General features: G+C 35.6%; 1 protein-coding gene across 1 annotated transcript in view; it reads left to right on the forward strand.

Annotated features, from left to right (window-relative positions):
• ITPRID1 (ITPR interacting domain containing 1) overlaps nucleotides 1–24056 on the forward strand; it is an 87540-nt gene that overhangs the window by 30655 nt on the left and 32829 nt on the right. Inside the window, 5 exon segments of the mRNA XM_061197891.1 lie at nucleotides 720–922; nucleotides 4090–4374; nucleotides 4377–4457; nucleotides 4460–4653; nucleotides 9302–9375. Coding sequence (XP_061053874.1) covers nucleotides 720–922; nucleotides 4090–4374; nucleotides 4377–4457; nucleotides 4460–4653; nucleotides 9302–9375 — 837 coding nt within the window.

Genomic DNA, 24056 nt, shown 5'->3' on the forward strand with positions numbered 1-24056 from the left:
CAGAGAGCCTAGAACATGACAGACGTTCAATAAATATTTGTGTAAATGGGTAGTCAGTGAGGGGGAAGTGAGCTGGTATATATAAATATAATTTCCACATAACTGAAGGGTATCATTTTAAGTGCCAGCACCGAATAAAACAAGTTGAAAAAAGTACTTCTTGTTTCTCAGCCAAGTCCAAAAAAATACAGAACATATTTTAACCTCACCTAGGGACTTAAAGTCATTATTTGTGAACATTAGTCCTGTAGTCTCCATTTAGTGATATCCTCAACAAATCTGCGTGACTGGGGATGCCCCAGACTGATACTCTTTTTAAATATTCTTTTTTTTAGTCTACTGTTTTCAGGGTTGTTTTTTTTTCCTTCTGTTTCATATTGCCATCAACTACCATTTTTTGTGGTTATCACTTCACTGCCTCTGGTTTTTGTCCCACAATCTCCCTGCCACGTCTAATTTAACACCTGCCTGTGGTGAAATGGAAAACCTGTTAAGTAAACTCATTTTAAAGTACAGACAAGCAGTCCCTGAGCGGGGGTGAAGGACTGTCCTTTTAGGAAGTATATATGAGCTCTAGTAAATGCACCATCTGTTTGTCTATTCAGATTCCTCCTTTACTCAATTTCTGGAAGATTGGGTGGGTGAGGTGACTAGGAAAAAAAATGGCTTTCGGTTAAGTGAACTGTTACCGGATAAAGATATTCATATTTTTACTGCAGCATTCCTGAATGGCTGGAATTTTGGGAAAAAGATCCAGTGGAGATTCTCTTGGATCTGGGGTTTGGTGCTGACGAGCCAGATGTCTACACACGAATCCCAGCCAGATTCCTAGGTTGTGGTTCAGCAGCCAGAGGAATCAACATCCGTGTTTTTCTTGAAGCTCAAAAGCAGCGAATGGACATTGAGAACACTAACTTGTACAGTAAGTGAGGACCACATGGCGTCAGAATCTCAGCAATGGCAATGAGCAGTCAGATGAGCCACAGTATTAGGAGGGATGGGCCAGGAGATGCGTGCAGTAGCAATCAACCCCAATATCTCAGTGGCTTCAAACAGAAACAGGTTTATGTCATGATCACTCTCCATGTCCACTGCGGATTGGTGTATATTTTGGGAGGAAGAAAGATCTGTTCCATGATGTTTTCCTTATCCATGGACTTGGCTCAACTATCTGGAACATCACTGGTTGTAATGACAGGGAAAATGTGGAAATAGAGAACCATACTTGGGTCTTAAAGCCTCCTGCTCAGAACTTACACATATCAAGTGTGCTCAGATTTCATTGTCCAAAATAAATCATGTGGCCACACTTCACTCCAAAGGGGTGACAACGTGCAATCCTACCACATGCCCAGAAGGAAGACAATACTGGTGAACAGCACTAATACATACCATAGCCACATACCCAGAGGTCAGAGAAACCAGGATCTGGCAAGGCTTATCATGAGTCACTAAGTGAAACCTTAATTTTCTCATCTGTGAGGCTTAGAACACTGCTTATTTCCACCCCAAGCTGTAATTGGTAGTTATAAATCTGTCATATCTTCAGATTCGTGGATTAACTGTGCTTAAATCTTATAGTTATCATGCATACTGCAGTTTTTCTCCAACTGATGGTCAATGGAATACTTTTCTCTAGGACACTACTGAGGATATTCTTGGAGTATGTGTACTGTGCTCAAATAATTTGGGAGAAGGATGGCTTACAGTTAAACAGGTTTATTTACTGCAGGATTTGTTTAATATGCTGAGGTGCACTCTCAGTCTCCTAGAGGGGATGCAGTGCAGCGTTTTCAAAATCATTTCAGGACAGAACCTCTCTTAGAGGAGCATTAAAGAACATCTCCTCCGTGGAATAGAGTTTGCAGAATTCTGTACTGGGGAACATGCCAAAATTCTGTTAAATAAATTCTTCTAAATAAATAAATTCACTGAAAGGAAAGTCAAGTGAGATGAAGTGTTTCTCTCAAACAAATATCAGGAACAGAGGTTTTACTTAGATTTTTCATTTCGGTTTCTGTTTCCCCTGCTTTCATATGGGTGAAATGGGTCTCAGAAATCTCAGCAATGACATTCTTTAAAAAGAGTATGCAAAACTGAAGGTGTTGCAATATAATGTTTCTTTACCTTTAGAAGAAATTAATACTGTTCTTTGTTGTCTCCTCCTCCAAGCCCCACAGAGATGCAAAATCTTTGATCAATTATTTATTTGGGGAGAATAATAACACTTACCAATATTCGAGGAGTGATTGAGCAGATCTGTGAAGTAAACATTTCACAGATGAAATTGACACATGGATTATAGGGAAACCAGGAGTTGGCCCCTGATCCTGTGACTGCTGGCCCCCTCTTATTTCCACCACTTAGAACTGTGCTAATAGAGCACGGTAACTGTTCTCACTCAATACTTACAGTACGCTTTCAACTCGAGAAAACTGAGAAAGTCAAATATAAAACAAGCAATAGTAAAATTAGTTGGTTGTCCCGTAGACAGAATGGAAAAGTATGTCTCCTTCAAAGTCAGTACAAAACGTTCCAACTTGAAGGGATGAGAATCAGTTGGTTCATTGTTCAATGTACCTCAAAGCAAAACAAACAAACAAAACCCCCCATCCAACACTTCACACTATTATGTTCTCTGAATTGCCTGAACCAATTAAATTGATAGGTTTTGTGTTAGTCTAAGTATAAAAATCTGCTATAGAAAGGATACTAAGACAATCGTAAAAGTGGAATTATGATTCAATCATGCTCTTGAGCTTACAACTAAATTTAAGGGGGAAGCGTAATCAGAATATTTCTGAAAACATCTGGAACCCAAGAGTTCCTCTAGGTCTTGACAGAATATCACAGTCCTCCATAAGACGCCCATCACATTTTTTTGGAGTAGAATTATAAATGGTCAATATCTTCCACTTTCAGGTGAAGGAAACAGGTAGGCACAATGATTTGCTCATGGAGGAGTCTTTAGCATTGCTATGATGATGCAAACAACAGAACAGAGGACAGCATCCTTCCACACCAATGGGCCTTTGGCCGTTGATGAGCTATGCAACCCTTCATGCTATCACTGGGGTTGAGAGAAGGCTGTGTAATAAAAACAAAATGTTCTGTTTCCATTACTGTGGTTTTACTGTCTGGAGATACCAAAAATATTTTTTACAATTTTTTCAAAGTGGCAATGCATCCCCAAAATAGCCCTTGCTACATTAGATCTCTCCCACATACTAATTAAGCCAATTCTTGCATATTGCCCGAATGAGTGAGGCCAGGTGGTTCAGAAAGACTTACAAGTTGAGGAGCTGGTTTGTTTGGAAAGGTAAATGGGTTTTCACATTAATGACTATCTTCTCTTGGAAGACTGAAGACAATACATTCCCTTTCTGAGTCGTGCACATTTATTTTAACTGATATTTATATAGCATTGTGCTTTTCACAACAGATGTGAGAGATATGTAAGACTGGTATTATTACCTCATTCTCCAGATGAAGAAACTGGCCATTTACTATGTGCCAGGCACAGGATTAAGCACCATGAATCTATTAATTCATTTACTTTGTGGTCACACTTTCAGTGACTGGTTGATCTGGGGTTTGGATCCAGGCCTTCTGATTCTATATGTCATGATCTTTCCACACTCTCAGGTGAAGGGTATAGATGGATATGATGGAGGTGATGATGAGGATGGTGACTGCCTCAAGCTATGGAAGAATCTCCAAGCTCACTTCCTATGAAAGAGCTGGGTTCACTCTTTGACATTTACTTTAACACATGACATTAATCTCAAGATTCATCCTTGCCTATAGTTTTTATAGATTAACACATAAAAACTATATGAATCTATATAGTTATGCATATTCAACTAAATATAAAAGGCATTCTCTTTCCCTATAATACAGTGATACCCTGTTATGTAGGGGAATCTCCTCCATAATAATCAATGGCACACACTAAGGAAAACTTGAGTTTCAGAAACTTAAAGTCCTTCCCATCTTGAAAATCACATGTGTTAGCAAATCTCTTCAGTTTTTACTACATGAATGCAGTTTCGTTGAAACTAAAAATTGTGTGTTCCTTGTATTGTTCAGGCCGTTTCTAACAGCTGGAAATATTGGATCATGTGGCCAGTGCTTTCTCATCTTTGCTGAATGATGTCAACATCCTGCAGAACAAAGCTGAAGAGGAAGATGAAGGAAAAAGTGTGCAAAGAACCTCAGTGAGTGAAGCCAAGGAGCATCGAAGAAGAATGGGTGAACTTTTTAGGAAAGGTTCAAAGCAGAACACTAGAAGGGATGATAGCCTGGGAGCATCACAGTCATTGAAGATGAGAAACAAATTTTCCATCGTCTCTGCAGAAGCAGGGCATGGAGCAGAGTTGCCATGACAAACAAACACGACCAAAGTCATTTGTCTCTTTCAGCAGAGCACTGGTCTCTTCAAGCCTGTGATGACACCTTGTGATCCTCCCCCAAGCTCTTCTGAGCAAGCAGTGGCCTCACTCATCCATGCTGGCCAAGCAGGCTCCGCCTTCCTGTGTGTCTGAGGGGTCAGTCAAGGACAGAACTCAAAAGGAGAACTCACTTCAGACTAACAAACTCAAGAGCTTGTCTTGTCTTGCAGGCAAAGCACCAGACTCCTTCAAAATGGAAGAGGTCAGTGTACTCAACTTCTAAGGGAAGTAACTCCCACCAAGGCATCTTTTGCCTTCCACCCCTCATTTAACCCCTTCATCTTTCAACCCTTCAGCATTACATCCTATCATTCCAAACTTCTGTTTAATTTAGGACATTTAAGGTCATTCTAGTTACTTCAGTCAGAACTAAACTAGTATGAAGCCAGCCTTTGCTTTCTCCCATTTCTTTTCCTTTTTTTGCTCACAACTGAATCCACAGGTTATTTTTCACTTTGCTTTTCCTCAATGTTTTATTATGCATCTCAGTATACTTTCATCTACTCTCTAACTTTTCATGTTTCACCTCTTTGAGGGTCAGTTCAACTACTTCCCACTAAGTGAAGCTAGCCCACCACTCCTCCTCTGTATTCTCGTAGCCTTGGCAGGGAGAGCTTGTTACAGTAAAGATTGTGTGTGTGTGTTGATGACACCTCCCCCGCTGGACTGTCAGCTCCTTGAGGAGTAGATTTTATCCTCAAGGGAATATGTCTTGGGAATATTTCCCCTGCAACACCTAATGTAGGGCCTTGGACAAAAAAAGTAGGGACTTGGGTTTGATAGCATTTTATTTGTTTGCTTGCTTTGGGATTTAGTGATACTCACATAGCTTGACCTCCATTTCACACATCTTCTTTGCCTCTTCATCCCACCTTCATTCACACATGCTAATTTTCATTGTCATTTAGATGGCACACCCAACTGTACTTCAAAGTCTTTTTAAAAAATATATACACATTTTCACTCATCCCTTTATTCTTCAATTACAAAGAAAGTATAGAAGAGCAAGGCTTTTTCCCCCTTTTCATGTAAATTGTTTAGAAGTCGGGTAGGATATTTATATGCCAATCCCAAGGTCAGGCCACTCTCTTTCGAGCCCTCTACAGGTGAGACACTCTACATGTGAGCCCGCTACATGTGAGACACTCTACATGTGAGCCGACTACATGTGAGGCTCTGGGACACAGACTCTGCCCTCAAGGGAACCACAGTGTAGTGGCAGGGATAAGCACAAAAACCAATAACATGGTAGGGAGAGTGACAGCTGATAAACTTTCATGTCACTAAAGAGACAAGTTTGGATATCTGGGGAGTAAGAAAAGGGGTTCTTAATCAGCCAGGGGGCTGAGACAATCAAGGAAATCGTAGGATGTTAAAGCTTAACAATAACTTTAAAAGAAGTCTAAGAATGCCTATAGGTAGGTCTCCCCATCCCACAAAGAGATAAAAATTGCCTCAAAATATATAGCTGTTAATGATCCTAATATCTATGTGTATATGTTTTTGTATGCATATGTCTTATGTCAAAAATTATTTTAAGAACCTTAAAATATTAATCTGACTTTAAAACAGTAGCATAAAAATGAATAAAGATTATAAATGGAGAAAAAACAGAACTTTGGTCAAGTGCCGTGATTTGAATACAATCGCAGATGGCACTAAAAAAGAATATTTTCTTTTATTCAATCTTGTAAAAATTATTTAATTACCAAACTAATAGTTAAATTACTATAAAGACTATCAAGACAATCTGCAAGTCATTATTCAGTCTGCTGTCTATTTCCTAGGATCCAAACAGGAAATTTCACCAAACTCCAGCCTGTTGACAAGCCTCATTAGACTCCACTGTCCCCTTACTAAGCTTCTTCTGCATCAAACTATACTGACTTAGAGGAGAACAAAGTTCCTTGTATGTCATCTATATGTGAGAGTACAGGGAGAGATAAATATCATATTCAACATAAGGAACTAAGAAAAGAATGTTAGTCCTTGCATGGCAAACTTTCAAATATTCTTATATGACAATTATTCAAGGAAAAGCAATACATATTACTATATATAGGTGTGGTAAGGGAGAACACACTCAGACACCAAAAATAAAAATAAAATAAAAACCTCACGTTTTGTGGCACATAGTGGGAACTTGGTAAATATTCATAAACGAGTAAATTAATATTAGAAGTATTTGATCATATTAATTTAGTCTGTGAGTGGCTTCCATATAAAAACAAAATATTCTTTTGAACTTTGAAGCCAACTTTGTTTGTGGTGTTTCTTTAATATTTGCCCAGATTTGTGTAAGAGGCTATATGTGTATATAAGGCAGAGAGAGCCTTCAAAATGATATTAAAAAACTCACTATTTGAATTTTGTATTCTTTTTTTTAAATAAATTTATTTACTTATGTATTTATTTTTGGCTGCATTGGGTCTTTGTTGCTGCGCGCGGGCTTTCTCTAGTTGCAGCGAGCGGGGGCTGCTCTTCATTGTGGGCGCGGGCTTCTCATTGTGGTGGCTTCTCTTGTTGAGGAGCATGGGCTCTAGGCCCGGGGGCCTCAGTAGTTGTGGCTCGCGGGCTCTAGAGCACAGGCTCAGTAGTTGTGGCGCACGGGCTTAGTTGCTCCGCGGCATGTGGGATCTTCCCAGACGAGATCTCGAACCCATTTCCCCAGAATTGGCAGGCGGATTCTTAACCACTGCACCACCAGGGAAGTCCCGAATTTTGTTTTCTTAAAAATGTATATTTAAAATATTAAATCTTCATCACACAGACTGGGAGAAAAATATTTCTTTCACTCAATACCAATGTATGAGTAAATGAAACTTGGGTAGGTTGTAGCTTAAACAGGAGCTAATGCCAGATTTAATAGTCATTTTTTAATGGCAAATTTTAAAATATAAGAAATGAAAACTATGTGTGAAATTGGCAGATTTTCATGGCAGTTAAAACATAAGCCAATGTACTTAAATATCTACCTATCAGAATTTCAACTCTGATTGGCCAAATTCTGCCTCCAGATGATGATGCTTTCCCTAAAGTCCTACTAAAGGCTGAATATGGTACTATTTGGCTCACTTCTCAAAATTATGATTCCAACCAAGTTGTACATAGATTTTTAATGCAAAAATCAACATTTTTGTGTTTAATTTTACTGAGTTAAACTGAGTCTGTTCCTTTCTTCTTTTAATTCCCAAATATATTATGAGAATTTAATACTTATGAAACTTCTGTAATTGTAGACTCTGTTAGGATGCTTCTTTGTATCTACAATATAACATCTTTAACTTTCCCTCTCGCTTACATACAAGGATCCTGCTCTCTGGAACTCCTATGTAAGAATGTTACCCATATTATTAAACAATGCCAGTCAGCATCTTGTTTAGGTGAGAAATGTTTCAAACGTTATAATTACTTCTTTTTTTTTTTTTATTAATAAGTTTGGCCCAGGTGGAATAACCCAGGAATACACCTGGTTTCCATTTGACAGTATTGGGAATTTTTTGTTTTTGTTCTTTTTTTTAATAGATGAATAGGTACTTTACATTGCGCTAAGTGGATTTTTCTCCAGGATAATGGTCACAGAGAAAACATTTACTTATTATACTGAAAAATTTATATGGTGCACACTGGTTTGAGTTACAAAACCAGTAAAAATAATGTTAAGAAGTATGTCTAATCAATTACAAGTATAAAGTACCTTCTGTGAAAAAAGATGAAGGATTAAAAAGAGGGAATAAAGATTTCTTCTTACATTGCTGAGCTATATCCTCATAGTCCTCTGTTTATTCCTGGGTTAAAGGTAATTTTTGACCATATGTACCACAATGTTTAAAATGTTTTCATCCTTTGATTCAGCCTTCAATATTCAGACATGAATCCCAAATAAATAATATGACATGTAGAAATAGATTTATGTACAAAGATACTCATCTCAGCATCATTTCTATTTGCAAAATTTAGAAAACTTTCCAACATTAGGAGAATCATTAAGTAAATTAATATACCTTCAGAATATGGCCTATTGTGCATTCATTGAAGATGGTGTTTTCAAAGAAATTTTATGATGTGGGGAAAAAAGGTCCCTCCAAATTTTGAGTGAAAATTTGACTACGTTACTATATCCAGAATTAATGTATTAAAAGAAAACCTGCAAAGACATACTCCAAAATAATAACAGTAACCATTTTCTTACCTTCCTTAACTTTTTATATTTATCAAGTTTCTATAGAAAGCTGTTATTATTTTTAAAGAAATAATTATTATTTTAACAATAATTTTATTCTCATTAATAGGGTAATATTCATTAATTTCTTAAAAGAATTTTTTAAATAAATTCTACTCTCTCTCAATTTGAAAATCAAATTTTCTTTGAGCTTTCTAAGCTTTATATAGCAACTGAGTTATGAAATTTCCTGAATTGCTCTCCACAAATTTACCAAGTTGTAAATAAATCCCTTAGAGAGCTAAAATTAAATATGGGAAATAACTTGCTTGATCCAAATATAGTTAAAGCTCTTTAGGAGCAAAAAAAATATTTCTAGGTTAATAGTAATTATATTATTTAAGTTTAGTTCAAATGCCACATTTTCCAGGCAGGGCCTCTATTCCTTCCACCCAGAAGTGATCTTTCCCTTTCCCTCTTCTTAACTCCCTTAGTTCTTTGAATCTTTGTTATGAGTGCCTTGTACATACCACCTGCCTGCCGCAGACTGTTAGCTCTCTGAGTTCAGAAATCATGTTTAATCCTCTTGGCAGTAGCCAGTAGGTATTCATTATATGTTGATTAAATAAATGAAGTGAATTTATTATGAAAGCATTTCTAATGAGACTGATGCATTTTGGTGTCTCAGGTCCAGAGCTTTGAAGAAGAGGCTGGTAATCCTCTTGACATGACCTCAGGAACTGTAGGTAAGAATTCATCAAGGTGTACAATTTCATCAATGGTCTTTCACAAAGAAAATGTCAATAACTAGTGCTCAATTTTCTTAATATGTAGAACTTAAATTATCTTCAGGAGATGCTATACCTACTATTACTACTACTTTGACCTACTATTATTAAACACCTGCTAGCAATGCATATGTACATGTAAATTTCAAAATACTTATACAGAAATGTCCAGTATCCCTGGGGCTAATGTAGTATGTGTTATCGTCTAACAAAAACTCTCTATGGCCCAAATAGGCTAATGAAATGGATTTTACACAGACCTGGGACTGAGTGAATACTTTCTTACTCCTACTGCCAACTGCTTGCTGTTGCACAAGTCATATTTTACTGGACCTCAGTTTTTCCGTCTGTAATGAAGAGATAAGTACAGATAATTTTTAAGTTCTCTGCTGGCACTTACAGTCTAAATTAAGTGATTCTATGACCATCGTATTAATCTCACAGTAGAAACAAATTGCCTAGATGTAACATTCCAAATCTTAGACTGGTGTTATATTACCCTAGAAAACAGAGAAAGAAGTCTTTCTACACTACTGGTTCTTACGCTGCCATTCAGCCATCATTGTGATTCAGCATTTCCATGATCCTATAAAAGAGCTAAAAGTAGACAGGGGTTAGTGAAGCAAAATAAAGCAGATGAAGCTCGCGTGTTTCCTAGAAGAAAATATGCAAATTTAAAATTTAATTTAGTGTGGTGTCAAACACAGTTTTTTCATTACGAAGTGTATGTATGGGCCTCATTTTGCTAAACGCTGTTTAGAAATTATGCATTAGTAATTATAGGGTCCTGCTGATTACATAAATTGTTATCCTGCTCTTCGAAGTAATTACCACTAACCTGCACTGAGGTTTATAAGACAAAAATAAGCATCTGTTTTCCATCTAATTGAACGCTTCTCAGTGAAGCTGGAGGTCCCCTTGCCAATAGGAATTGCCTTCCTTGACATTCAATTAAGAGGTCTGCTGATACCATGTAAGTCTCCCCAGTCATTCCAAAAAATGATTTGGGAAGTTAGGCAAAAGCACTAATTTACATTTAATCTCAAATTCATAGAACAAATTAAGATGGGTAAAGGTTAGCCTAATGGAGAAAATCTGAATTATAGTAAAGCAAATGTGATTTTATTACTTTCAAAAACAGTGTTGTTAACCCAAGAAAAAATAGGACTGAGAAAAAATAAGTAAAACTAGTTTGATTAATAGGGAAAGGGAAAATTATTACTTTGATTGATATATATGAATGGATTACATATATATGAATTATATATGTACATATTAAATATATACACGTATGAATGAATGAATGTTTACACAAAGTTCAAAAGATGACTTTACTCAAAAGATGAAAGCACATGGACTGTTTGACCAATAGGATATGGCAGAAATGATGTTGTGCCACTTTCAAGCTTATCCTTTAACCCACCTGGCTGCTTCCTGTTTCTTGAGATACCTGCTCTTGGAACATTCCTTCTGGGAACCTAGCCTTAGCTCATTCTGTGTGAAAAGTGCAACACGTGGGTATGCCACATGTGATCACTCTGATGGGACAGCCTTGAATGAGCTCACCTGTGAATAAACCATCTTAGTTACCCAGTTCGGTCAAACTTTCAAATGACTCCAGCCCAGATGCCATCAGACTGCAACTGCCTGAGAGAATCCAAGCAACAACCACATAGCTAAGCTGAATCAATCCACAGAACCATGGAAGTAATAATGAATTGTAGTTTTAAGCTACATATATACATACAAATAGATGAAGGCATGTGATGAACACTTCAAATACCTTTAAAACTTAAAGATATTTTATAAATTTATTTATTTATTTTTTTATTTTTAGCTGTGTTGGGTCTTTGTGTCTGTGCAAGGGCTTCCTCCAGTTGCGGCGAGCGGGGCCACTCTTCATCGCGGTGCGCGGGCCGCTCACCGTCGTGTCCTCTCCCGTTGCGGAGCACAGGCTCCAGACGCGCAGGCTCAGTAGTTGTGGCTCACGGGCTTAGTCGCTCCGCGGCGTGTGGGATCTTCCCAGACCAGGGCTCGAACCCGTGTCCCCTGCATTGGCAGGCAGATTCTTAACCACTGCGCCACCAGGGAAGCCCTAAAGATATTTTAAAGACTATTTCATCTACTCAAGCACAATACTCTGTATATTAGCAGAAAAAGTGTATTTAAGCATTTTCCTAAATGAATTTGAGCAAAATTTCTTCTTATGAAAGATGGGGACCCAAGGCCACAAATGCACCATCCTCCCTTTATCACTGAAAAATTATCACTGGAATGACGAGGGAATATAAATATAAGAAGGAAACATATAACAATTCTCATCTCACTGAAAATATTCATTTCTGAGGATTCCAAATGATTCTTTGTAGTCATTCTTTTATTGGTGGGCATTTCTTGGAATAGCCTCTAATTGTGAACTGCTAGATACTGTGGTAATTTTTCTGTGTTTGCTGATATCATAGTGACAGGAAAGGTATGCCTTGACTAATCTGAGAGTTAACTTAGATTCATTTGGAAATTATGACCATAACTCGTTAGTATAGGTCTACAGTGCACTTACAATGCTAAAGGAAGCTCTTCAGACTAATGATAGACAGTGAACTGTGATGTTTATACCATACATAAATGTAATACATATGACATTTTCAGCATGGAGGAAGGGGAGGTTGGTAAATGGATCAATATAGCTCAAAGTTTTTACATCTTATGTGAAATGGTACAATATTAAAGTACACCACGAGGGACTTCCCTGGTGGCACAGTGGTTAAGAATCCACCTGCCAATGCAGGGGACACAGGTTCGATCCCTGGTACAGGAAGATCCCACATGCCGTGGAGCAACTAAGCCCGCGAGCCACAACTACTGAGCTTGTGTGCCACAACTACTGAAGCCCGCGCACCTAGAGCCCGTGCTCTGCAACAAGAGAAGCCCCCGCTCGCTGCAACTAGAGAAAGCCCGTGTGCAGCAACGAAGACCCAATGCAGCCAAAAAATAAAAATAAAAATAAATAAATAAATAAAATTTTAAAAAAGAAAGTACACTGTGAAATTTTGAGGATTTAAAGCAACCATTAAAAAATCAATAGATAGCTAGTGGGAAGCAGCCGCATAGCACAGGGAGATCAGCTCGGTGCTTTGTGACCACCTAGAGAGGTGGGATAGGGAGGGTGGGAGGGACACACAAGAGGGAGGAGATATGGGGATATATGTATATGTATAGCTGATTCACTTTGTTATAAAGCAGAAACTAACACACAATTGTAAAGCAATTATACTCCAATAAAGATGTTAAAAAAAAAAAATGGGCAGAAGACCTAAATAGACATTTCTCCAAAGAAGACATACAAATGGCCAAGAGGCACATGAAAAGCTGCTCAACATCACTAATTAGTAGAGAAATGCAAATCAAAACTACAATGAGGTATCACCTCACACCGATTAGGATGGGCATCATTAGAAAATCTACAAACAACAAATGCTGGAGAGGGTGTGGAGAAAAGGGAAACCTCTTGCACTGTTGGTGGGAATGTAAATCGATACAGCCACTATGGAGAACAGTATGGTTCCTTTAAAAACTGAAAATAGAATTACATATGATCCAGTAATCCCACTACTGGGCATATATCCAGAGAAAACCGTAATTCAAAAAGACACATGCACCCCAATGTTCACCGCAGCGCTATTTACAATAGCCAGGTCATGGAAGCAACCTCAATGCCCATCGACAGACAAATGGATAAAGAAGATGTGGTACATATATACAATGGAATATTACTCAGCCATAAAAAGGAACGAAACTGGGTCATTTGTAGAGATGTGGATGGATCTAGAAACTGTCATACAGAGTGAAGTAAGTCAGAAAGGGAAAAATAAAAATCAGATATTAATGCATATATGTGGAATCTAGAAAAATAGTACAGATGAACCAGTTTGCAAGGTAGGAATAGATACATAGATGTAGAGAACAAACGTTTGGACACCAAGGGGAGAAAGCGGGGGGGGGTGGTGGTGGGATGAATTGGGAGATAGGGATTGACATGTATACACTGATGTGTATAAAATAGATAACTAATAAGAACCTTCTGTATAAAAAAAAGTAAAAACAATCAGAGGTATAGCAAAAAGCTAATAGAAAAATTAAATTATAATTCAAAAATGTACAATGAAGGCAGTAAGTGACAGATTGAATACTGCAGAAAAATAACTGAATTTAAAAAGTAGGAGACATGTGTGAGAAATTATTTAAGAATCAAGTAGAAAAATGAAATGGATATAATAAACAAAATGTCAAGGAAGACAGATCCAAGGAGTATATTACATAGTCGTAACAGGTGGTTAGAGTTGGACTCTTCCCGTCTTAGTTTTGACTGAGGTTCTAAAAAAGATATCAGATACAAAGTCAACATGTGACAAATCCGTATATGCAACTTTTCTAAGGAAATTGTAGGACTCAGTTCCACAACTCTTGAGCTCATTGTGTATTTAAAGAGGGGACAAGTTGCAGAGAGAAAGAAAAGACTGGTGAAGATATTTAATTGGGGAACAGTAATGCCCTGTTGTGTGCCCTACTACCACTTGGAGGAGGACTGGGGATGCTACTTTGAGACCCAAGCTGTAAGGGGCATTTAAAGGAGACCACTCACAGAGCAATTTCATTATATTTAACAAGGACAGTCACAGTGTGACAGGTACTTCACATGTTCTGGGTACTTCACGTGCATTACACCTTTTAATCCTCAAAATAAACCATTGAGTTAGGCACTATTATTATTTCTAATTATTAGATGAAGAAACTGAAGCACAGAGAGGTTAAGTAACTTTCCATGGCCTCATAGATAGTAGAAAGTGGTTCCAGGTTTCAAATTCAGGTCATCTAGCACCAGAGTCTGTACTCTTAAATACTATACCATACAACTTTGAAATGACTCCTCTGCAGTTGGAAGACATGTGGTTGGTGAATGAGAAAAATAATGCAGGCTGTGAAATGGATTGTGACTCCAGGCTGAGAACTGCTCAAGAACAAGTCAAGAGGGCAAGGGAAGAGTTGACCACTGTATTTCATCAATTATAAGATGAACAATTTTTCCTTGAAATCAAGATACATCTTACAATTGATGGCAGGTCATAATTTAATTGGCAGAGGGTTTTTTCCTTTTTTAGTGGTACATAAATAATAGAAATCTTAAAATTAATGGTATCTAATACCATTTGATGGTAATGGGCATAAAGAAAAGGAAATGCCACCTGACCAAACTGCAGACTCTGCATTGAATCATATGTACACAGCTATAACAATGTGAACGCTGTTGATTGGTTTTCAGCTTCGAGAATCAACAAATAGGCAAACACAGAGACTTAATTCTGGTCACATAAACATTTTGAAGGTAGAATTATAGCTGTTGGGAAGTGGTAGATGAAAAGTTTGAAGAAAGGTGGAGGAAAGAACAGGGACTTTCATCCAAAAAGAAAACAGATGGCACCCACCCTGGGTGACTGAGAAGTAGTTTCCATAAACGTATGAGCAAGTTTAAACCCAGCAATGAATGGTGCCAAATCCTAGGTTTGGAAATATTAGGGAGAAATTACCACTCTTAGGACTGCAGGGGCAGGGGAAGGAGTAGTGGCTGAAACCAGGGGGTGAACAGCTGTACGGAAAGCTGTGGCTTTTTGTAGAGTGAGGCAGCCAAGCTGTGGATGACCCAGCAGGGAGGCAGGTGGGAAAATAAATACGCAAAACTCCTTCTCTCGCTATCCTCCAATCTCCAGTGGCCAAACCCAAGATGATGCCAGAGATCAAGGAAGCTCATTGATATGATCAATAAGGGACACATAGAGTAGAGAAGAAAGAAGACTAGATCTGGAGAGCAAACAGAAAACATTCAGCACAGTACACTAATGTCTTTACCTTAGATAGAAGGTTGGCAAGATAACGATTAAAGCAGATAGACTGGGAAAGTAAGAAATGTTCAGATAGATGACAGATAATAGATAGATAGATAGATGATAGAAATATAAGGACAAAGGAAGTGCAGTAGCAGTGTAAATTAGCTAAATCTTACCTTTTATAAATAAATAAATATTGCAACAAAAATAGTTTTCATTAAGTCTAGGTACATGAAGGAAATGAGAACACCTAAATATCAGAGTAAAATGTATGAGATACAATGATAAGGTGGGGAAAGGGGTAATCCACAAATTTCCAGACAGAAAAGTACAGATTACTTACAAGTGAAAACGTTCCAACATGTCATTAGGAACAGTAAATGGCAGATGGGAGTAAACTGATGTACACATAATTTAGAAGTGGGAAAATGTGAACCAATGATTTTATACCCATTCATATTTTTTCTATATGCAAGGGCAGCTTAAAGTCATTCTCAAAGGAAGATTCATGAAGTATTCCCTTCACTACCCTTCTAGGACAATGTCCTGACTGATTAAGATGTTACTCAAAATAACATAGTCCTGGGAATTCCCTGGCAGTCCAGTGGTTAGGACTCCAAGCTGTCACTGCCTAGGTTCAATCCCTGATCAGGGAACTAAGATTCTGCAAGAAAAAAAAAAAAAGTACTCTAGAATAATTCAAATAGGGTATGGAAAAAGTGAACTGAAGTAAAAACCCACTAAACATACAAATTTAATTAATTATTGTCAAAATTTTTGAAACAAAATATTACAAAGTAACTTGGGATAAAAATAAAATTTACAATAATAATTTGCTTAAATTCTATACAACAAACTACTGTGAAAGGTTGGAAATAGGATAAAAGAGAAATAAAGACAAAAACTAATCAGGGTTTATCATATTAAAATCTAATAAAGTATACTTCCAGGTAAAAAAAATTAAAAAGAAGACTTTAAAAATTTAATCAAAATTATAAAGCACATTTAAGATTTAAAAATTATGAATCATTACATACCAAATAATTAACATCTAATATATAAAGGCTGATTTTATGAATTTGTAAAAAGCCTCTAGAAATCAATTAGAACAACAACAAAACCTTATTAGATTAATGAGGAAAGGAAATAGATACAAAGTCCAGGGAAGAAATATACAAGCTCCATAAAAATGGTAAAACATGATCAATGTCTCCTGTAACTAAAGAAATACAAATGTAAATAATGATAACATGTGTTTCACCTACCATATTAGCAAATATTTAAAGATTTATGTAATACCCAGTGATAATAAAAATTTAAAACAAACACCCAGTGTTGGTTGGAAGCTAAATTGTCATAATTATTTGGAGTATAATCTGTTGATGTTGCACAATTTTAAATGTATGTAACTTTAGTGCAACTATTATAGTTCTGAAACTTGACCTACCAATAGACTCAAATGTACACACAAGGATTTTTTACTATAAAAATGTTTATAATAACAAGCAACTAGAGGCAGCCTAAGTGCCAAAAATATGTTTGCTTCAAATAATTATTGTACATTCTGACGTTAAAATCTATTCATCTATTCTGACATTAAAATCTATTTTTTTAAATGAGGCAGATATTTATATGTTGACACGGAAAGGTCTCTATGAGATATACAGCTGCTAAAGGAGGGGAAAAAAGATACGTGCAAAAGAGTCTATGTACATACCTCTTTGTGTTGAAAGGGTATATTTCTATTGAGGGAGGAAAGTATGTGCAGGATGCTTCTGAAAGAATGTATAAGGGACTGTTAATGGCAGTACCTTAACAGAAGGGAAACTCACATGTTTTTAATTAATTGGCATCTTTTATTATGTTACCACGTGTATATGTTATTTTCATAACACTACTTAGCAAAAGAAACTCTGTGATACTATAGGAAATTGACACAATGAAAATGGGAGATTTTGTTTTAATCAAAATTATATATGTTAAGGTGTACAATGTGATAATTTGATGTACATATACACAGTGAAATAATTACTATGATGATGACTACTCAAGCTAATTAACATGTCATCTCTTCACATAGTTAACTTTTTGTGTGTGTGTAATGAATGAACCCAAAATCTCTCTTAGCAAATTTCTAATATTCAATACAGTATTACCAACTATAGTCATCATGCAGTACCTTAGATCTCTAGACTTACTCATCCTGAATAACTGCAACTTTGTACCCTTTGACCAACATCTCCACTCAAATTGGGAGATTTTATTATTCCTCTCATCTTTTACAGGTCAAGCATGAAATAATAAAATATGATAGAAAAGATATTAATATTATAATTGATAATATGCCTTTAATAGAAGAATATTGAAATAAGTATTCTTTGCTGGTGTTCTTTGAATATTTATTAAAATATCTAACAAACTGTATGCAAAGATTATTTCATTTATATCTTATACACGCACACACACTCACACATAATGTATAGGCCACTTTGCCATAGATATAAATGCAGTAATGTTTGAATTCAATAAAAAAAATATAAGAGACACTTTCCTCCTCCAAACAAAGCAAAATACCAAATCCAAGACTTGGGGACTGAGTCCTCCATCTTATAGAAAAGTGCAGAAAATGCAAAGTTAACACTATAAATTCAGATCATTTGAATAATGATGGAGAACATTTCATATAAAACTGGAGAATTGGAACAGAAGCACTGACCTGAGGCAAATTCATAGCCTTAATTGCTTTCACAATCAAATAAGTAAAAACTAAAATTAAGCACATGTCTCAAGAAATAATCATAAAAACAATAAAGTAAACATAATTAGAAGATAGCAATTAATAGACAAGTAGAAATGAATAATGTGGGAAGCAGAAAACAAGTGATTTGATAAGTAAAATCCAAGTACTAGCTTTCATTTTTGGGGGAAAAAATGAAAAACAAAAAAGAAAAAGACAACACTGTCAAAAAATAAAAGAGAAAAATGCATACAAACAGAATTAAGTAATCAAAATAAAATTAGAGGAAAGACACATGGTCACTGATTCAAAAAATAAATTGTGTAATATGCAAACCCATTTTTAAATTATGAAGAAACACCAGTACTACTAGTGGGATTAAAACCAGAGATAATTAACATGGATGATATTTTAGAAAAATAAATATTTATATCAGTAAATTATATATTGGTATTATTTACCTATATTTACGTATGCATATATATAAAATTAACAAAAAACATAGGTAAGTAAATTAACACCATAGAGGGAGAAACAAGCAAAAATTAAGTTTATCAAAAACTGCCTCTGAGAGTGGCATGGACTTATATATACTACCAAATGTAAAATAGATAGCTAGTGGTAAGAAGCTGCATAGCACAGGGAGATCAGCTCGGTGCTTTGTGACCACCTAGAGGGGTGGGATAAGGAGGGTGGGAGGGAGACGCAAGAGGGAGGAGATATGGGGATATATGTATATGTATAGCTGATTCACTTTGTTATAAAGCAGAAACTAACACACCATTGTAAAGCAATTATACTCCAATAAAGATGTTTAAAAAAAAAAAAAAAAAATGCCTCTGAGAGTAACAGTGACCAACAACGACCAAAAAAAAAAATTATGTGACCAGATTCTTTCAATGTTTTGAGAAGCAATTGCTTTTTCTATATAAATTTTTCAGATAATGTAAGCATTTATCAATCTTTCCAGTTCCATACAGGTTTTTAAAAACCTGATATCAAAATGTTACTAAAATGGTTCACAAAATTGATAAATTTCACTTATGAATATAGACGCAAAATATTTTAATTAAATAATGGTGACTTAAATAAAGTAAAATATAAAAGAATACTAATCCTTGGATAACTCACTTTTATTCCAAGATTTCCATAATGTTTCAACAATTGAAAAACTGATATAATTTATCATTGACTACCATGATAAATTATGAAAGGAAATAAATGATACATCGACTTGATAGATTATGAAAAAGATGTATATGTTTATGAAACATTTCACTCTATCAACAGAAATTTCAGATAAATGACATTTAAGATAGACAACTGAATGCAAAAAAAAAAAAGCAAGTTACAAAAGGGCTAGAAGTAAATATAGATGAATATTTATATCATTTGAAATAGAGAATGATTTTAAAAGCTTTACTTAAAATACAACAAATTAATAGATCTTTTTCTACCTAAAATTGAAAACCTACATGTGAAAACAACCATAAAGAATGAAAAGGTAAATGACAAACTGGAAGTATATTTTCATCATAAAGAAGACAGGATTATGATTTTTTAACTACATAAAATTTATTGCATATCAAACATCTAACAAGAGCAATAGTGTTTTCCCATAAATTTAAAGATAGACCATCATCAGTAAAATCACTTAAAACATATCCATTAACAGTTCAAAAAACATTTAATAATCTCAAAATATGCAGAAAAGAAAGTAACAAAATGCAAAAGTAATTAATGGTTAAATATCAAAACAAAGAAATAAAAACTCTTTGCAATGGAAGGGAAGTTTCTTAATCTAAGGGCATCTATCAAATCTTGACAGCAAATATCAATCCTAGCAAAGAAACCTTAAAGAAATTCCATTAAGCCAGGAACAAAACCTGCTAACATTGCTTTTATTCAACATTGAATTAAAAGTCAAAGCAGAATGACAGCACCATGAAAGTATGAAGTGTATAAACTTAAAAACTGTTCACCTTTGCAGGCAAGGTGACTGTCTACATAGAAATCTCAAGAGAATTGATAGACATATTAGTAGAATAATAAGGTTTAGCAAGCTTGTTGAATTCTAGAGCAAAATGCAAAAATCAGTATTATTTCCATGCATCAGCAATAACCAAACGAAGACATTAACAGAAAAAAAAAAAAGGATTTCTTTCAGAATTTCAACAAAAACAATAAACCTATAAAAGTACCTCGGAATATATCTAAATGAAGACTCAGTATATTTATTGAAAATTAAATTTTCACCAATTAATCTAGAAGTGCAACACAACTTCAGTAAAAATTCTGATAGGAAAATAGAAAAAAAGGCAAATGACTAAACAAAAATGGACAAAACATATAAATATACAATTCACAGAAAAGTTGGCCAATAAAGAAGAAAAAATGCTGCATCCCATTATAATCAGAAGGAGGTAAATTTAAATAAGATACTATTTTAAACCCAAAATATTGGCAAAATTTTTATATTTTGATACTACCAAATGCCAGTAAGCCTATAGAGAAAGGGGAGAACTCTTACACTACTGGTGAGATTATAAATTGGTACAACCATTTTGTAAAGCAGTTTCAAAGCAGTTTAGCAAAATCTAGTAAAGTTTAAGATACACAGACTCTTTGATTCGGCCATTCCATTTTTAGTATATGCCCTAGAGAGATATTCACATATATGCAGAAGAATGGAGGTATAAGAATATTTTTTTTGCAACACTGAAATAGTGAAAAACTTAAAACAACCTAAGGGCAATCAAATCAATAACAGAAACGTTAAAGATATTATAATATAGTCATACAGTAGAATAATACACAACAGTGATAATAAACAAGTTAATTTATCCACTTGGGAAAATATCACAAATATTAGCAACATTTGCTCTGTATTAATGCCTATTAAAGTAAAAGCACAAAAATATGCAAGGAAAAATGTAAACACCAAATTCAGGATCCTGGTTAACTGGAAAGGAAGGAAAGGACTGAGGAAATGGTATCAGGACAAGATAAACCGAGGGCTTCTACTGTATCTGTGGTGTTTCCTTTAAAAAAAAAAAACTGAAGTAACTATGGCTAAATGTTGCGCTTTAACAGAGCTGGTGGAAGGTTTCAAGGAGTAGGTATTTGTTGTTTTATTTTTCTATACCCTCTAGTGTTTGAAATATTTCCCAATGTGAGAAAATTTAACAAAAACCAAAGGCATCAGTAGGAATTTTACTCAACAAAATAATGTAAATGAAGCAAATTTCAACCTCAGTAGTAATCTAAGAAATATAAATTTAAGTTACACTAAAATAGACAAATGAGTTACTAAATTGATGGAGGGTTAAGAAGTCATATAATCTAATGTTGTCAAGGATACACATTGTTTTCCAAAGGCAATATAACAACATGTATCAGAAATATTGCAAATGGTTTACCTTCTGAGCTGTGCACACCCTCTAGAAAGTTATCCTAAAACAGTTATAAAAGAGGTGTGAAAAATAAAAATAAAAACAATCAAAGAAATTAAATTTTAAAAAAACCAGAACTAGCCTAGATATCCAACATAAAAGATTGTTTAAATAAATAATGCTGCATATCATGCAGTGATTAATGAGAACACAACTGGTATTTTACGCCACAGTGGTTAAAGACTTAGAGTTAGGAGATAAAAACAAGTCAAAATAAAACTCATGTTCCTACAGAAAAATATCTGAATTTGCTTATATAAAATTACATATTTAATCTATATAATACACATAAAAATTACATATGAGATAAACTACAGGTAATAGTTTGGTGACCATCTCATGGTGATGAGTTTCAGGTAATATTTTGTCTTTCCCCTTCTTACATTTTATACAATACAAATGAAAATGTTTGAAACAAGTTTCTAACCCTTAGCGCTCCAACAACAACAACAAAAATCAATCCTTTGATCAATCAAGAGAGAGAAAGAGGGAGAGATCACAGTATTAACAATGGCAATCTCCAGATGATAGAATTACATCTGGTTTTTCCTCCTTTTGCTTATCTGTATTTTCTAATTTGTCTACACAGAATAATCATTCAATGAAGATAATCCTAAATGTTAATTTTTACAATTTGAATATATTTGGGGACTTAGAGAACTTTGAAGAGATAACTTTTATATCCTATCTCCTGGTTGGTCTTCTTCCTAGAGAGTTTAGTTACCACTAAACTAGAATCGTTTATTCTCTCTCAATTTTTCCCTTCCCTTCCTTTCTCTTCCCTCCCCTCCCCTCCCCTTCTCTTTCTCTCCCTCTCCCTCTCCCTCTTCCTCTCTCTTCTTCTTTCTTTGTTATTTCAAAGAGGCTGGTATTCAAATTTAGAAAACACCAAAAATGGCCTATTTCCTTTGTTAGGCAGACAAATTCCGTAGTCCCTGCTATTCTTCCTCCTTTATTTTCTCTACCTATACCCACTTCCTTTTGCTATTATTGCCCTTGGTGAATGACACCTCCACAGGACTTACTGGAAAAACTGTAACCTGGCTCTCTTGTGCCAAACTGTGTTCCTTTTAGGAGTAGGAATCTTGTCCTATTTACCCAGTAAGCCTAGCACAGTGCCTGACCCATCAGGGAATCCCATACATACATGTTGCCTCCCCACATTGGTCATGTCACCTTCTGGGCTTCTCTTGTCTTAGCCAAAAGAGTTCCCAATTCTAATTCATCAGTAGTGATTTAATGTTGCAACAGTGCATTATGGGCAGAGTATAATGACTAGCTTAAAATGTAGTGCATGGTTTTTTTAATGGTTTTACTGTCATAGATTTCAATATTTGTAAATTAGGAATTTATCCAATTTGTACATACCTTTCAAATCTGTGAACTGCTCCTTCATTTTATTCATGTTGCATTTAGTACTAAGTAATGTAGACAATTTACTTCACTTTTACACACATTTCAGCAACATCTCTCAGAAGCTGGTTTATCAGAATATATGTGAAATCTGTTGCTGAACTTTATACTCCAATCAGTTACAATTATTATGAAGGAGCATTTCCTTGTTAATTAACAATTTACATCAATACACAGATTTGTAGTGTCCCAAGCAGTTTTAATTATATTACTTAATGTAATGATCACACTATTCTTTCCTCTTTAGAGATGAGACATCAATAAATTAACTTGACTAAGTTTACACAGCTGGCCAAGGGAAGGACCAAAATTCAAGCCAGGATCTTGTCCTCCTTCCATACTGAATTAATTCATTCAACAAATATTCAATGAGCACTTATACATACAAGAACCTGTTCTAGGTGCTGGGGTTACAGATGGAAGCCAAACAGAGCCTAGTCTCTTGGAGCATACAAGATTTAGGAGAAACTAATTAATTATTAATGTACAATTGTGGTAAGTGTCAAGAGGAAAAAGCAAAAGATGAATTGAAAGCTGCTAACATCCCGGAAAGAGCCAAGTACAGATTTAAGTGCCTTGATAAAGCATCATTTTAACTTATTGGCAACATCTGAGTGCTCTGTGTCAGGCACACTTCCAGACACTTTCCATCTATTAATTCATTGAATCCTCCCTTGGAGGTGGATTCTATCATTATCATTCCCATTGCACAGATGAGGAAACTGATGTACAGAGATTGTGTGGTTGCCCATGGCCACACATCTCAGAGCCCCTGACTGTCTTTTGTTTCTTGTTGCCTTCTAAATTGGCATTGACAGAATCCCTGTGGTGACGAGCTCTTAGCGCTTGCCTTAAACCCTAGTGCAGAAAGTCTATTGAAACAACAACATTTCTCAAATATAAAACAAACTTAGATCATGAGACTCAGAAGATACTGATTTCTATAATAACCTCCTACACATGAATCTACTTTGGTGTTTATGGCTTCATACCTGGATTATTACCACTGACCTCCCCGATGGTGTGATTTGCTAACTTGAAGGTAAAAATGGACTCCATTGGCAATGAGAAGAGGGGCAGGAGTGCCCACCTCTTTGGTTGTTTGCTTGGCCTAGGTAGTGTTATTTGTTTTGGGGGAATTAGTGCCCAGGGAAAAGGGTAGCCAGAATGA

Source organism: Eubalaena glacialis, chromosome 8 (assembly GCF_028564815.1).
Source record: "Eubalaena glacialis isolate mEubGla1 chromosome 8, mEubGla1.1.hap2.+ XY, whole genome shotgun sequence".
Taxonomy (NCBI): Eukaryota; Metazoa; Chordata; class Mammalia; order Artiodactyla; family Balaenidae; genus Eubalaena; species Eubalaena glacialis.